Source organism: Marmota monax, unplaced genomic scaffold (assembly GCF_021218885.2).
Source record: "Marmota monax isolate L192 unplaced genomic scaffold, Marmota_monax_Labrador192_F-V1.1 WCK01_AAM20220418_F8-fsc00285, whole genome shotgun sequence".
NCBI lineage: Eukaryota > Metazoa > Chordata > Mammalia > Rodentia > Sciuridae > Marmota > Marmota monax.
In genome coordinates this window covers 1,293,881-1,309,329 of record NW_026695045.1, presented here as the reverse complement: position 1 = coordinate 1,309,329, position 15,449 = coordinate 1,293,881, and the positions used below count along the sequence as shown (strand labels likewise).

Below are 15,449 nucleotides of genomic sequence, written 5' to 3'. Positions count from 1 at the left end.
CAGGGGTTCAGATGCGGGGGAAACAAGAGGACAGGGACCCCAGTCACCCTGGGAAGGATAGGAGGGGAAGAGCCTCGGGGAAGGAGGAGCCCTGATCTCTCCGGGCTGCCCGCTCAGGCGCCCTGGGCCCTGGGTGCTTGTTACTGCTGGCTGGGAAGGACTCGGGTTCAAATCCTACCCCCGTATTAACCAGCCCAAGCTGCCCCAGGTCGTCGGTGGTTCTCCATGGAGGCCTCACCTGGAGGCATTAGAAAATGTGCCAGGGCAACTGAGATGGTCACAGTGGGCACCCCTGGCCTTCATGGGCCAAGGGCACTGAAAGCCCCAGATGGGTGGACAGTGGCCCACAAAGCAGAGTTCCCCCGCCCCCAGGCAGGCAGCACCCGTTCTTAACCTCTCCGGAGACCAAGTGTCCTCCTCTGTGTAAAACAGATGATCCCAATGGAGTGTTCTTCACAGGGCCTTGCGCGGGGAAGGCCGTTGTGTTTCTGGAGCACTTGGGGACGTGGGAGCGCAGCACCTGCAGGAGGGGAGCAGCCCCGATGGGGTGGGAATAGCTGAGACCGGAGCCTGTGTTTTCTGTTCCCTGCTCAGAATTTTGCCTTTTTTCTTCCACTGGTCAAGGCTCAGGAAGAGTAGCCAGACCCCTGCGAGCTTCCTGTCCTCTGGGCCAGGAAGAAGCCCCATCCCCAGGGAGGGAGGTCAGCGGCCTGTGGGGCCAGAGAACCCTGTGGGGTACTCGCTCCACCACCCCAAAAGCCAGAGAGAACTGAGAGGTGGGAAGGGGCACAGGAGCAGTTGCGGGACGTCGGTGGGGGGGCAGCCTGGGAGACAAGGCTTGTGAGTGTGCCTCATCCCTCAAGCTGTGTAACCTCAGGATCTAGGAAAAGGGGGCATAGAAACCCTTAAAAGGTGCAAGTATTTACTTGGAGTAACTTGGTCCTGGGATCCAGAAGTCATTACCAATAATAAAATCAATATCAAGCGCTTGTCACCCACTGGGTCTGTGGGCTGAGTTTGTTTTGTCAAATTGCTCTCTGTTGCACAGAGGCCCATGTGACACTGAGCTCTGTGGGGCGGGGGTCAGTAGTCCTGGAGGGACAGCATCTCTGAGGAGAGGGAAGGGCTGCCCGTGAGCCCCACAGGCCTTGAGGTCTCTCAGGGGTGGAGAGGTGAAGGGGGCTCCCGGAGGGTGTGGGGACACAGGGGCTGCGTGTTGGAGGAGGGACTGGACTCTGCTCACCCTGCTCGGTCCCCAGAGCTCCCTGCACTGACCCCACTTGGCACCAGTACCCGCGGGCCTGCCTTCCCTCTTGCTGCCCTCGGCCCTCGCCCACATCCACGCACGCACAAGGGAGAAACCACACCAGAGGCCGGGGAAGGGTTTATTGTAGGAACTGTACAAAGAAGCTCATTTGCTGGGCTGGCTTGGGGCCAGTTCCCACCTGGACCAGGTGGGAAGGGGCGCCAGTCTGCAGGGGAGGGGCCACGAGCAGGGAGAGGCCAGACCCCACCCATCTCCTCTCTCCCTGCAGTGGGTGCAGAGTCTGCGGGGAACATCCAATCGGACAGTCCTGAGGCTCGGGGCCCACGAGGGGAAGACAGAGGGGCAGGTGCTGGGCAGGGGGAGCTGACCCCCTCCTGGAAGAACCTTCTGAAAGAAGAGGCAGAGTCACTACAGAAAGAGATGGAAGGAATTGAGTCCTTGCACAGAGGAGACACAGGCCCTGGGTGTGACAATGAGAGGCCCGGGAAGAGGGGAGCTGAGGGAGGGCGGCAGGCTGGGGTGGGCAGGGCAGACAACAGAGAAGACTGGCCCGTGGACACGCACGCATGTGAGTACACGCATGCACACACATAGACACGTGCATACACACAACTCGTTTTGGAGGTTTGGCGGCTTCCTGAGTTTTAATCAAATGGCGTATGAGAAACAAGAAGGAAAAGAAGATGAACTTAGGCCAATGTGCAAGTGTTACCACAAGTGTTCACACCCTTGTGGCACAGGTTCACTCTCCCACGTCCAGGCACTCACATGAACAGGCCGGAAGACACAAACATGCACGCACACCAGCTGTACTCACACCCAGTCTGACACTCCAGGGCACACTGACACACACACACAAAGATACCCAGACACACATGAATCTGCTGGCAGGCCCCGCAGTGGCGCGCGCGCACACACACACACACACACACACAGAGTCACACACACATAGTCACACACACACAGTCACCCACAGAACCCACATACAACTACCCACTCGGGCAGACACAGCCACAGAGGCCCACATACGAGTGACTGAATCCTGACAGCCCTGAGCAGGACTCTCACACCCTCCTCCAGGTCCAGCCTCTGTTCTCCGGAAGACAGCAGAGCCCAGTGCAGCCATGTCCAGTCTTTGGTGCCAGCTGAAATGGCTTTCCAGGCAGCAGGAGGTCAGAAGGTTGAGTCCCAGCTGGGTTAGCCTTCCCTGCTGCAGGCCCCAGGATTGACATCTTTTAGGGTCACTTTAAGGAGGTGGGGAAGGGGGAGGAGGGCATAAGAGATGGGCAGGGGGAAGATGAGAAGGAGAGATCTCCAAGACTTGATGGGGCACAAGGCACCCTGGTGGCCTAATGAAGGTGTCAGGAGGGGAGAGAGGGAAGGAACAGAGTCTTCGTACTGAGCATCAGGGTCCCCGGCCCACCCAGGCCTGGACACTCAGACCGAGTGCGGTGACTTGGCTGGCAGGACCCAGCCTGTTCTACCCATTCATTCTTCTGAGAAAAGGGCAATTCCTAAGTGGAATCCTTCTTTCTGCTCTTCCCCTGGGGGCCAGCCAGGGAAGCTGTCCATGGGAAGGATTTGAGGAGTCACAATCCCAGCCTGATGCAGCAGGATCCAGTGGCCAACTGGGCTTGTGGAGCAATTTCTGGACCAGTAACATTTCCCTCTTCCAATGGAATTCCTGAGCTGGCAGAGGAAACTGCATCCAGAGTCAGCGGGGCAGACGTCCACACTCACTGAGGTTAAGGCATCTTTGCCCAGGCTGGAACTGGGGGGCCTGGGCCACTTCATGGGGAGAGGCCAGTAGCCCTTAAGACTCTGGTGACAAGAGGGCAGCCAAGCCCTCCATTGTAGGCTGGTTCCTCCCCAAGTGAGGGACAGAGATTCTGAGATTGATCTCCCCCTGACTAAGAGGAGGGGTGGCGGGGCCCGTGGGGAGGTAAGAGCAACTTGAAGATGAACTCACCAAGGTAGGGGCTTCCACCCATCCTGGGCCCCGAATGCACTCCCACTTGCTCTGGCCTAAGTGTCAACCCCAGCATGGCCAAATCCTATCCCCCCAAAGGGAGCCGGACGCAGTCCTGGATGCAAAGCCCAGCTCCGTCACTCGGCCCGCAGGCACCTTGGGGGAGCTCTGGGCCTATGCCAACACTCGCCGGCCACCTCCACGCTGCCTGCTAGACGAGAGACTCTTTGACCCCTGGCCTCACTGTCTGCCCTGGTGGCGGGGAGGAAGGCAGGGCGGCCTCTGAGGGGCTCACAGGAGTAGGCGGGGTGGTGTCTGAGGGGCTGACAGACGTGAGCCCGGTGGTGGTGGGCCCCGTGGTGGTGGGCCCCGTCTCCCCTGAGGGGCTCTTCTCCTCCCCCTGGCTCTGCGCAGCGCTGTTCCCGTTCTCGGGGCCGTACATCTTGCTCATGGTGCTGGCGATGAGCCCCTCCTTCTCAGGGGCCCGGTCCCCGCTGCCGTCCTGGCTGTGGCGGTACATGTAGGAGGCCTGCTTCACAGAGCGCTGCAGCAGGTGCCGGCGGTAGGCCCTCTGGATCTTGATGGCGCACACCTCCTCGTGCTTCCTCTTGAGGGTGGTGGTGATGGGCTCGTAGGAGACCTTGGAGGGGTTGGCCGCCATGAACTTCTCCTCCATGGTCTGCTTGAGAGCGTCCATTTCCCCAGAGTCGCCCAGCACCTCTTTGGTCAGGGCAAAGAGGATGTCCAGGCAGTGGATCTTGTCCCCCGGTACCATGGGCAGGTCCAGTGTGATGAGCTTGATCTTGTTGGGCTTGGCGATCCTCAGCGGCTCCTGCAAAGTGTCCACGAAGTCCGAGAGGCGGCTGTAGTCGATGAACTGCGTGGCATCGGGGTCAAACTTCTCCCAGGTCTCATAGAACATCTCAAAGTCATCCTCGCCGAGGGGCTCGCTGCTCTCCTCGGTGGCCACGTTGAAATTCTCCAGGATGATGGCGATGTACATGTTGACCACGATGAGGAAGGAGATGATGATGTAGCTGCAGAAGAAGCAGATGCCGATGGACGGGTTGCCACAGTCGCCCCTGACACTGGTGCCTGGGTTCTCAAGCGTGGGGTCGCAGTCCGGGGGTCCACTGTTGAGGATGGGGTTCAGAAGCCCATCCCAGCCAGCCGACGTGGTGATCTCAAAGAGGCAGATGATGCTGTTGCCGAAGGTCTCGAAGTTGAACATGTCGTCAATGCCCGATTCCTTCTTGACGTAGGCAAAGTTGGACATGCCGAAGATGGAGTAGATGAACATGACCAGGAAGAGGAGGAGGCCGATGTTGAAGAGGGCAGGCAGCGACATCATGAGGGCGAAGAGCAGCGTCCGGATGCCCTTGGCTCCGCGGATCAGCCGCAGGACACGCCCGATCCGAGCCAGACGGATCACACGGAACAGCGTGGGTGACACGAAGTATTTCTGGATCAGGTCCGACAGTGCGAGGCCTGCAGGGAGGAGTGGAGGTGTGTCAGAGAGTGCGGGGCGTGTGGGGCTCAGGGGCCTGGCCTGGTGCACCCTGCCCCAGAGGGGCAGGTGGAGCCAGCCCTCCCAGCACAGGCAGGACAACCTGAGCGGGCCAGGACAGCTGGAGGTAAGATGTATTAAGGGTGACGGGCGAGGGTAAGGCCCATCTTAAGGCTGTTTGCAGATGCCACGGGTGGCAGTGGGGTGGGGAGGACAGCTCTGCGATCTGGGCATGCCACTTAACTTGCTGTGACTCAGCTGCCTCCTCTGTAAACCGGGGGTAATAGCCCGACCACCTGTGGCATTGCTGTGAATGATTGCTGTAAAGCGCATGGCAGAGCCAGGCTTGCAGGAAGCGCTAAGCGGTGGCTTGTACTGTCACGGTTAGGCACATTCCGTGCTCTTCTCCGTGTGAGCAGGTCCTGGAATCACCTTACGTTTTCCACCCCGTATGTGGACAGCTGAGCACAGGTACGTCAGGTCAACGTGTTTCTTGAGTTGTATTCATGTGTGCACAGGTGACAGGCTGCCTATGAGCGTGAGCGTTGAGAATGAATGGCAGGTGCACGCACGTGTGTGTGTGTGTGTGTGTGTGTGTGTGTGTGTGTGTGGTGCTGGGGACTGAACCCAGGGTACCACACCACCGAGCTTCATCCCCAGCCCTTGTTATTTTTTGAGACAAGTCTTGCAAAGTTGCCCAGGCTGCCTTCAAACTTGGAATCCTCCTGCCTCAGGCTCCCAGTGCTGGGATTACAGGCATGTGCCCCTGCACCGGCCACATGTGTGCTTGCGTGGGTTTGTGTGAGTGTGCCAGGTGCACGAGGAAGGCTTTCATCTCAGTGCTGTGGCCCAGCTCACCCACAATGGACAGGATGACCACCACGAAGTCGAAGATGTTCCAGCCGACGGTGAAGTAGTACTGGCGCAGGGCGAACATCTTGAGCACGCACTCCCCCGTGAAGATGATGATGAAGACCATGTTGATGTTGTACAGGATGTCCACCTTGAGCTGGCTCTGGTCGTCCGTCTCCACCATCATGGTGACCATGTTGAGGCAGATGAGGACCATGATGGTGATGTCGAACACCTGCTTCGTCACGAAGTCATACACCATGCCCTGGATCTTGTTCTGCAGCACAAAGGGGTGTGTCGGCATGCATGTGTGTGGGCGTGGGGTGGCAGGGCACAGGCAGGGTCAGGACAGGATGGGGACATTCAGGAGACACAGGATGGTACGATGGCACCACACAGAGGACACACAGAAAGGAGGGGGTCAGGGCCGATGATGGAGTCTGCCACAGGAGGGAAAGGCCGTGACCACACCATCCTGGAGCATCACTCTGGGATCCTTCCTCCTTTCAAAGTCCCCCTCATTCTTCTCCCAAAGCCATTGCTCACTGGGGAGGGTGTCTGGACATCCTCTTTCTCTCCCTTGTCAGGGTCTCTGCACAGGGGCTACTGAGGGTCCCAGGTGAGGAGGTGGATGGCTGGGGTCCCGTGCAGGACCGGATAAGGGGTAAACTGGTAACTGGAGTCTAGTGGCAACTGCTGTGTGTGCATATGGTGTCTCTGTGCACTATGACTCCCAGCAGGTGGGCTCACTTCACCCAGGGACATAGCCCGACAGGCAGAGAGCAGGCTGCATTTGGCCCCCAGAGACCCCCTGGGGCAGGAGCCTGGTACAAGCCACAGGAGGAGGGGTCCAGAGGGTTGGTACCTGGGGCCGGGGAATTGGCTTCTGGGGCTTCTTGGAGCCAAGCTTCTTCATGGCGTTATAGTACTTCTTCTGTTCCTCTGTCATGAAGATGTCTTTCCCTCCAAAGTATAGTGGAATAGGGCACATAAGGTTGGGCTGGAGCCCCCTCCCTGCCTTCAGGACTCCCCCCACCTGCATCAGGCACCACCATTAAGGCAGACCCTGTTCCTGCAGAGGCCTCTGTGGGGAAGGGGAGGGGTTTGGGAAGGGCCAGAGATGGAGGGATGGGGCGGAGGGAAGAGGACCCAAGTTGCCTTGAAGCCTAGGTTGGGTCAATTTCCCGGTTGTATCCACCTCATTTTATAGACCAGGGAATCAAGGTTGAAGGGGCCGCGTCACTGTTCAGGGCCCCTGGAGGGATTTGGAATCAGGCTTACTGCCCCAGTGCAGCACAGGGCCTGCTCAGGCAGCGCTGGTGACCACAGGAAGGGATGAGTGGACACGGAGGGGAGGCGGGAGCCCGGGAGGCTGGGGCGGGCCAGGGAAGGTGGGCAAGGTACTCATCTTCTTTTTCTGCTGGTTGAAGTTGTCGATGATGACGCCGATGAAGAGGTTAAGCGTGAAGAAGGACCCGAAGATGATGAAGATGACGAAGTAGAGGTACATGTAGAGGTTCACCTCGTACTGAGGCTGCTCCTCCTTCTGCAGGGGCCACGGGACAGGACAGAGTGGAGTGCATGCCTGGGGTTCTCCCCGCTCCCTAAAGCACTATGAGCAGGGGTCACCCAACCCCAGGTGGCAGGGGCTCCCGAGGAGACAGAATGGAAGGGAGGGATGGCAGAACATGTCCCTGGGCCATCGTCTGCCCTGGCTTGCTCACCAGTCACATCTCTGAGAGCTGACTCACCTCCCGGGAGTCCACAGCTGCATACATGATGTCCATCCAACCCTTGAAGGTGGCCTGGGGAGGTGGGGTGCTGTGTGAGGGGTGGGGGCTTCACCCAAGGGTTTCCCTCCCCTTCCAGCCTGGCTCTGGAGGCCACCTGCCACAGCCCCATGGGGCAGGCATCAGAGATCAGAGAGATCTGGACACTACTTTGGGGTCCCACAGCATTGGAAGCAAGGTGGGAAGTTCCCTTACAAGGGGTGACAGCAGATTTAGGTGCAGAGACTTGTGGGCACTTCTGTGCCAGTTCAGGTCCAGTGGCAGTAAGTGACACTCACCACCTGCAGGAGGGAGAGGTAGCCCAGACCCACGTTGTCGTAGTTGACCTTGACATTGAGCCAGCGAACCTGGCCCGTGTGCATGAGGCTTTCGCATTCAGACTTGTTGTTGACCTCGGAGATGTCGAACCTCTCTGAGGTGGTGGTGTTGATGCAGTAGTAGAACTTTCCAGCAAACAAGTTGACACCCATGATGCTAAAGATGAGCCAGAAGATGAGGCAGACAAGCAGCACGTTCATGATGGAGGGGATGGCGCCCAGGAGGGCGTTCACCACCACCTGGGGGCAGAGTTGGGGGTCACTGCCAGAGCCTCTCCCAGGCCTCCGAGAGAAGGCCCCCCCACTGCACCCCAACAGAGGACCAGGCTGAGCTGGGCCTTGTCATTTAGGGAGGGCTGATTTGAGCCAGGCCTGGGGGGAAGCTGTCTGATGGGTGTCTGTGGGGGTGGAGTGAGGGTAGTAGGCTTGGGGAGCCGCCATATGGGGGGTTGGGGAGGCTACTCTGCTTGGCTGGAGCTGCCAAGAAACCACTGGGCTTCTCTGGAAGCAGTCTTGTCACGGGTCACCAGGCAGGAGACAAACACTTTCCTCGGCCCCCATAGGAAACTCAGCCACGTGACCTGGCCCTGCTCGCAGCTCAGTTAGTGATACTACACAGAAAGGCCTAGAAGAGAGAAGGCCCGGGGCTTTGAAGCAGCAGGACCCCAGGGCTGGACCTCTGTCCCTTATATCCCTGGTCACACAGGCCCACCAAACTGTTTGGTGGTCTGACCTGAGAACCGTCCCTTTCAAGAAGGAGCCATTTCATGTCCTCCAGACAGAGGGGATGGCAGAAGCCTGGTGTGCTGCCCGGGAGAGCTCTGCTCTTGGTTGAAGCACCACCCAGCTGTGTGGCCATCGAGAAGTTATATCCCTCAGTGGGGAAGAGTCCTTGGTCTTGGGGTGGGAGGGCCTGGCATCGGGCTGGCCTCTTGAATGAGCCCGGAACCCACCAATTCCGAGGGGTCCTTGTGGAGCAGGTCTTTCTGGTGGCAGTCCTTCCTTGGCGGGGAAGTCCCGTTTGCCTTGCCTAGACCCTGTGTTTACCTGCCACTTTCGGCTGTCAAGGGCCTGAGGGGATCTTCTCTAAAATGACCCTAAACTAGAGCTCAAGGGCAGGTAGCTCAGGGCCAGGGAGCCAACACCTTCACACTTGCTTATGTTTCATGGCCCTTGGGGGCCCAGGCTGAGGTCAGGGAAGGACACCCAGAAACCCACAGGCCTTCCTTCCTCTTCTCCCTGCTCAGCCTTCCTGGGTGCTGCCCCCTAGTGGTGGTGCACACCAGCTGAGGGGGCTGAGAGTGGGGACCAGGCAGGCACAGGTGTCTCAGGGCCCCACTCCCAGTCGTCAGCACTTTGAGCCCTCTGCCTGCTCCTGGTGGTGGCTGGGGTACAGACACACGCCCTCCACCCTTCCCGCAGGTGGCTGCTCCCCCATCCTGAGCCCTCTGTACCCACCCTCATGCCCTCGAATCGGGACAGTGCCCTCAGGGGACGCAGGGCCCGCAGCGTGCGCAGGGATTTGATGGGACCCAGCTCTGAGTAGCCCAGCCAGTTGGCCACCAGACTGATGATGGAGACCTGCAAAGGAAGAATGGGTGGTCAGTGAGTGCAGGTCGCCCTAAGCCCAGGGACACAGCCCCTGGGTACAAGCCCTTCAGGGTGGGAGGGTCTTCCTGAGCTCACTGTTCCTGGTTGTCTCCCTCTAGTCCCTTCCCTAGTGGGAGCAGCAGTCCAGGGACCTGTCCCAGCATCCCTAGAGCCTGGGCTCCAGCCCCATGATGCCACCAGTTAACTGGGGATGACAGTAAACAGGAGGGACGGTACCTGCCTCCTTCACGGACCTGTGTGCCCATTAAAGAGGATATGGAAATCCTCCACACATATTGGCAGACCCCCAGCCTGAGGACAGAGATGGCCTTTTGTTCCCCAGCCTGGTCAGCTGTGTCTTTGTGAGGAGCAGGGCTGACTGGAGCTTGGACTTCCCATGCAAGGGCCCCCTAAAGTCCTCGGCCAGGACAGCCTCCAGAGCTGGCTGTGGGTCCAAGGCAGGGCAGACTCACATCCACGATGAGGAAGTCGAGCCAGCACCAGGCGTTGGTGAAGTACACCTTGAAGCCGTAGGCCACCCACTTGAGCAGCATCTCCAGGATGAAGATGTAGGTGAAGACCTTGTCAGCATATTCCAGGATGGTGCGGATGACCCGCCGCTGCTCGATGTAGATGTCCTCGAAGGCCTGAGGGGCACCAGCATGACCTGTGGGTGGCCAGGGGCCCAGAGGCTGGGGCAGCAGCCACATCCCCTACCCTGCCTGAAGCCACTGGTTCCCAGGGGTCTGCCATGGGAGCCAGATGGGCAGCTGTGGACATCTCCCAGCCCTCTCTCCATCATGGGGAGGGGTAGGCTTCCCGGCGGGGAGGAGTCTCTTGGTTGTCAATCATCTGCCAGAGGGTTTCACAGTGACATAGGTTCAGTTTTGCCCCCATGTTCCCGGGGGCCCACCTGCCTCCTCTTTGGCCGGGAGAGCATACAAGTTAGAACCCACAGAACAAGGGGGCCTGTCTGTCACTTTAAGAAGCTGACCCATTCTAGAACCTATTCTGGAGGTCGAGGTGAGGCGCTTTAGGATTCTTTGGATTCAGGACTGTCTAGGCCCCATCCATTCCTGGAATGGAGTGAGAGCGCCCTAGGGGGACCTGCTTGGGACTTGGCACCTGCCTCTGCCTGTGCCCCATCCCCTGGGGGGTGCTTACCAGGGCCCCACTGCTGAGCAGGATCATGAAGACAATGAAGGTCTCGAACCAGTTGTGCTCAACAATCTTGAAGCAAGCCCTGCGGAGGGTCCACCACATCTTCCCGCGGCCCTGGGAGATGTCCACATAGAGGCAGGGGCAGCGCTGCACACAGGCTGGGGGACAGGGACAGGGCACCGCGTCATAAGCCTAGGGCCGCCTCAGGGTGCCTCTCCCCAGCCTCCACCTCACTGTCCCCAGACCCAGGGTTCCATCTGGCTCATGTGGGGGGCTTAGGTCTTCCCTTCACAACCCGTTCCACCATGTATCAACTGCCGCCAGGGATGCACACGCAGAGGGAGGATGCTCTGCAAACAGGGCTCAGGCCACCTACTGTCCCCGTCCTCCCCCAACCTTGCCCAAGCAGGCTTCAGACCATCCAGCCCAGGACCTTTGAACAAAAGTGTTTCTCCAGGGCTGTCTCCTGAGGCCCGTGGCTCCAGGGTCAGCTCCCCAGAGTGAGGCAGGGGAGGGCAGCACTGGCGAAGAGGGCCGCTTGCTTTCCTACGGCCTCCTCTGGCTCTGGTGTGGCCTGCCCCTTACAGGGACGCTGGGCTGGGGGAGGCGCCCAGGCCAGGTGAGGGTGCTGGCTGTGGGTGTATCCTCACCCTCCGTGAAGCACTCCTCAGGCTGCTCCCCCTCGGGGTCCTCCTCAGCCTGCTCCTCGGGGTCCTCTTCGGGGGGCTTGTAGTCAGCCGTGCTGCAGACGGAGGAGTTCCCATCGTAGAGGGGCTGCGGCGGCTTCTGCAGGGGCCACAGGGGCTCATGACCCCTGGGTCCTGAGAGAACCCCTCATCCTCCCACCAGGCAGGGCAGGCCAGACCTGTCCACCCCCATCTGTCCACTCAGCCCTGGTTACTGAACAGACAGTGCGGAGGTGGCCTTGGTCCTGCCTGTGTGCCACATGAGGGCTGGGAGGGGGAAGGGGGGCATGAAGAGACAGGTAAGGGTCTCGGGTAAGGGAAGAACCTGGGACAGAGCTGGGGAGGAGGGTGGCTGCGTGGGGCTCAGGCTGCTGGGTGATCTGGGAGGTGTTGGGGGCACGAGGGGCCTGGAAGAGGAGAAAAGGCCTGTAGGTCCTTCTGCGAGGGCAGGAGTAAGAAAAGCGGTCAGGATGGAGCTGGACCTTCACAGGCCGCAGAGAATAGGCATGTGGTGCCCCCAGTGTCCGAGACCTCCCACCCCCAGGGTCTGTTTGGCTGAGGGATCCAGGAAGGATGGAAAACTTTCCCCAGCCAAGGCCCCAGTCTGGCGCCAAGGGAACCTGATCGGAGTGGGGGTGGGGCGGGGGCTGGTGCTCTGGCCTGGCCAGGCCTCCTCCCACCTCCTCCTGGTGCTGTCCCAGGCCTGCTTCCCAGTCCTGCCCTGACTCTGCAAGGAGACCCTTCATGGCTGGGCGTGAGGCCCCTGAGGAGGAAGACCAATTGGGCAGCTTGGTGGAGGACAGTGACCAGAAAACCCCAGATAGTGGTTCTTGTTCCCAGCCGGCAGAAAAGGAAACTGAGGCACAGAGGACTAGGCCTGTGCACCCACAGAGCTGCCGGCCCTGCCCAGCTTACACAATCCCCCTGGGAACCATGTCTGTCCCCCTTTAAAGAGTCCTCAGGCCCCCTCCCCTCCCAGAGCCTTGGACCCAGCCCTCTCCAGCCCCTCCCCCACCTAGTTCCTCCTACCGAGGTTGAGGTCGGTGCCACATTTCCCAGGGTATTTATAGCTCGGCAGGCACTCGGCCCCCTGGTAAGTCAGCGTGCCACATATTTGGGGTGAATAAGGAGTCAAGAGCTTTCAGGGCAAAGTTCGCTAGGCTCCCGTCTCCAGCCAGCCAGGGCTGGTGGTGTGGGGTGGGGTGGGCAGGGCCTGGCCTCACTCCTGGGTCAGTCTTTTCCCTGCCATGGCTGGAGAACAGGTGAGGGTGGCTCAGAGTCAGCTCCCCTGGAAGGTCCAAGGCAGGGTCCCAGCCTCCACGGCAGCCTCTGGGAGACCACCACCTCGCTCCGGTCCCTTCCCACCCTCACCAGAGAGAGACAGGACTAGGGGGCAACTTGGCCCAGCAGCAAGGGCCCTGCCTGGACCGGCGGGTGGAGTGTCAGGGCTCCTGCCCTGAGGCTGTGTGATAGCTCTCTGCTGTCCTGGTCCCCAACTCCCCTTGACCCTCTGGCTCCTCTGCTCAGAGACCTTGACCTGGATCTGGCACCTTGGCCAGATGGGAGGTTGGGCCCAACCTTAGGTAGGGTCTAAGCAGAAATAGATGATTGTATCAAGCACTTGGCAGGGGCTTTAAGCCCATGGGGGTATTTAGGAGAGGCTTTTTTGGCCCCAGTCCTGGAACTAAGGTGCCAAAGGTAAGAGCATCCTGTCCAGGAGCGCCACCTGCTGGTGCGAGGGCCCAGGTAGCGTTTTGCCTGGCCTATCATCATAGTCACATCAATGAGGATAAAACAGTCACCATTTACACAGCGCTTTCTAAGTGCTCTGAGCATAGCATGTCATGGGATGCTTACAACCAGCCATGGTCTGGGAACCATCACCCCCATTTTACAGATGGAGCAACTGAGGACTGAAGAGGACTTGTGATTTGGTCCACAACCCCGCCAGCAGGGCCCTGGATGGGCTCACCTTGACATCCTCAGGCTCTGAGAAGGTGTCGGTCTCCTCCTCAGTGGGCATCTCCAGGTCAGACTCCTCGGAGGCGATGGGCACCTGGATGGTCAAGTAGGGGTTGTTGATGAAGTTGAGGTGGTCCAGCTCGATGCTGGAGGGAGGGCCGTCCACCAGGCCCATGTGGTTCAGGATGTGATTGTCCTTCTTCAGGTCCTTGTCCCCCTCCTCGGGTGGTGGCTCCTTCTTCTCATCCTTGGGGGCACCTTCCCCGGCCTCGCCAGCCTCCTCAGCGCCTCCAAGCTCCCCGATGCTGAGAATGATCTCCTTGGGGCTCAGGATCTTGCCGTGCAGCAGCCCCAGGAGGAAGGTCTTGGCGAAGCTGATGCCCCACTTGATCCGCGCGATGGCGATCTGCAGGTTGTTCATCTCGCCGTCTTCGTCTGAGGCCGCCAGGCTGTCGGCACTGAAGGAGCTCAGCAGGAGGGCCAGGAACAGGTTCAGAACCTGGGAGACAGGCGTTGGGGGAGCCTCAGGCCAGCCTGCGAGTCCCTGGGGGCTCCACCTTCAGCCACCAAGGGGGGCTCCTATCTACAGGTCAGACCAGCCACACACTGGGCATTTGGAAGGACGTCACCTAATGGAATCTCACAGAGGCTCCTGGAGGGGAGGGCTGCCAAGATCATCCCCATCTTGCAGATATGGAAACTGAGGCTCGTGCCTGTGAGAGGACTCTGCTGCCATGGCAGGTTTGGAGAGGTACACTGGGGGACAGGGACTCTGCACGGGTCTGTCCTCTACCTCTACTGTCAGGGGCTGGAGAACAAAGGACAGGGCTCAAGTCTCACGTTTCTAGGAAACAATCCTGGAGCCTTCTTTTCCTCATCTGTTAAGTGGGACTTTTAACAGACGCTGGGTTCTGTCCCCTGTTGCTCTGGAAAGAACATTTGGCCTGCTACTTACTCCTTCCCCCCCTTGGGGCTCCCTACCACACCTATTCCTATTTCCCTTCCTCCTTTCCTATTGATGGGGACCTAGAGGCTACTACTACTGGCCACCTCTTGTCCTCTCCCCACATTTTATTTTCCAGCGGACAATTACTGAACCCCTGCCACTGTTGGTGAGCAAGTGGCCTCAGAGAGCCCAAAGCCTAGTGGAGACGGACGTCTGACCAGAAAAATACAGGGTGGGTTTGGTGGCAATAGAGACTGGTGTGCACAGGCTTTGAAATGAGGCTGAATCCCAGTTTACTAGCTGTGTGTCCTAAGGCAAGCTGCTTCACTGCTCTGTGCCTGTTTACTTATCTGTGTACTTATTACTATGATTTCAGTAATCCTCACAATGCTTTGATGATTAAAAGATCAATACAAGTAAGTGCTCAAAACATATTGGTTGTTATTATATGAGCAATAATAGAAAGCTCTACACGGTATAGGGAAGAACATGATTAATTTGGCCAGTTCAGCGTTTTACAGATGAGGAAACAGAGTCCCAGAGGTAGAGTGGTTTGCCCTAGGACACACAGCAAAGTCTTGACTAACACCCAGGTTTCCAGTCACAATTTTAGAGAGCACCATTTGCTTAGACTACAATGTGAATGATATCCCCAGAAGTTTGCAAAGCAATGACCTTGCCTCCCCCCACAAACACCCCTGGTGCCTGGGCAGTGGAGGAAGGTGACACTGGCTGGGGTGGGAGGTCCTGGCTGTTGTCCACCAGAGGCAGAGCCAGGTTCTTACTGTCTGGGGCCTGGGGCTTGTCACTGTGTGAGTGGATAAGAGGGAATCTATGCCCTTGACCGTCTTCCCCGCGTGCCTCGCTGTCTGGCTTGACCAACGTCCTCCAAGGGTTTTCAGGATTGTCTTAACTACCATGTCAGCACAGTATCTTTAAAGAATACATTAAAATCCCCTTTGAAAGAGTGTGCTGGGGGGATTTCCACCCTGTGCCACGTCCTCCCGCTCCCTCTCCTCTCTGCCTGAGCCCACCACCCACATTTATTGGTCCTTTTCTCCCCGTCTCAGGGGGAGGCGTCCAGTTGCCAGAAACACATCTGAGATGGGAATTAGCTGCTCTCTGGCTCTGCAGGGTTTGCACACGGCTCCTGCCTGGGACAGAAATAGCCTCCTCGGGCAAGGGGGAGGGGAGAGGGGAGGGGGACAGAGGTCATGTTCCCCGGGGGGCTCTGTGGGGTGGGTCATCTGTGACCTAGTCACTTCCTCTTCTTCACAGTAACCCAGGGGAAGTGACCAAGTGTCAGGGATGCAAGGGGCACGGGTCCCCACAGTCCCTGGCAGGGTGCCCTGGCGCCCTCTGGTAGACACCTGCTTCTCTGAGGCATGGGGGTGTGGTAGGA

General features: G+C 58.9%; 1 protein-coding gene and 1 long non-coding RNA gene across 2 annotated transcripts in view; one reads left to right on the top strand and one right to left on the bottom strand.

Moving 5' to 3' along the window:
• Window positions 1-1,381: 1,381 nt before the first annotated feature.
• The window catches only part of Scn4a (sodium voltage-gated channel alpha subunit 4), a 28,666-nt gene continuing 14,598 nt past the window's right edge, over window positions 1,382-15,449 (bottom strand). The window contains exons 14-24 of the mRNA XM_046427742.2: window positions 13,112-13,600; window positions 11,104-11,239; window positions 10,457-10,611; window positions 9,766-9,939; window positions 9,161-9,283; window positions 7,664-7,942; window positions 7,347-7,400; window positions 7,004-7,141; window positions 6,461-6,565; window positions 5,602-5,872; window positions 1,382-4,724 (exon numbers count right to left, since the gene is read on the bottom strand). Of these exons, the coding sequence (XP_046283698.1) occupies window positions 3,448-4,724; window positions 5,602-5,872; window positions 6,461-6,565; window positions 7,004-7,141; window positions 7,347-7,400; window positions 7,664-7,942; window positions 9,161-9,283; window positions 9,766-9,939; window positions 10,457-10,611; window positions 11,104-11,239; window positions 13,112-13,600 (3,201 nt within the window). The 3' untranslated portion in view covers window positions 1,382-3,447. The remainder of the gene's footprint in view (window positions 4,725-5,601; window positions 5,873-6,460; window positions 6,566-7,003; window positions 7,142-7,346; window positions 7,401-7,663; window positions 7,943-9,160; window positions 9,284-9,765; window positions 9,940-10,456; window positions 10,612-11,103; window positions 11,240-13,111; window positions 13,601-15,449) is intronic.
• On the top strand, window positions 12,920-14,378 carry LOC124081534 (uncharacterized). The gene is made up of 3 exons (XR_006848070.2): window positions 12,920-13,168; window positions 13,307-13,591; window positions 13,691-14,378. It is a non-coding gene; the product is annotated as an uncharacterized LOC124081534 (long non-coding RNA).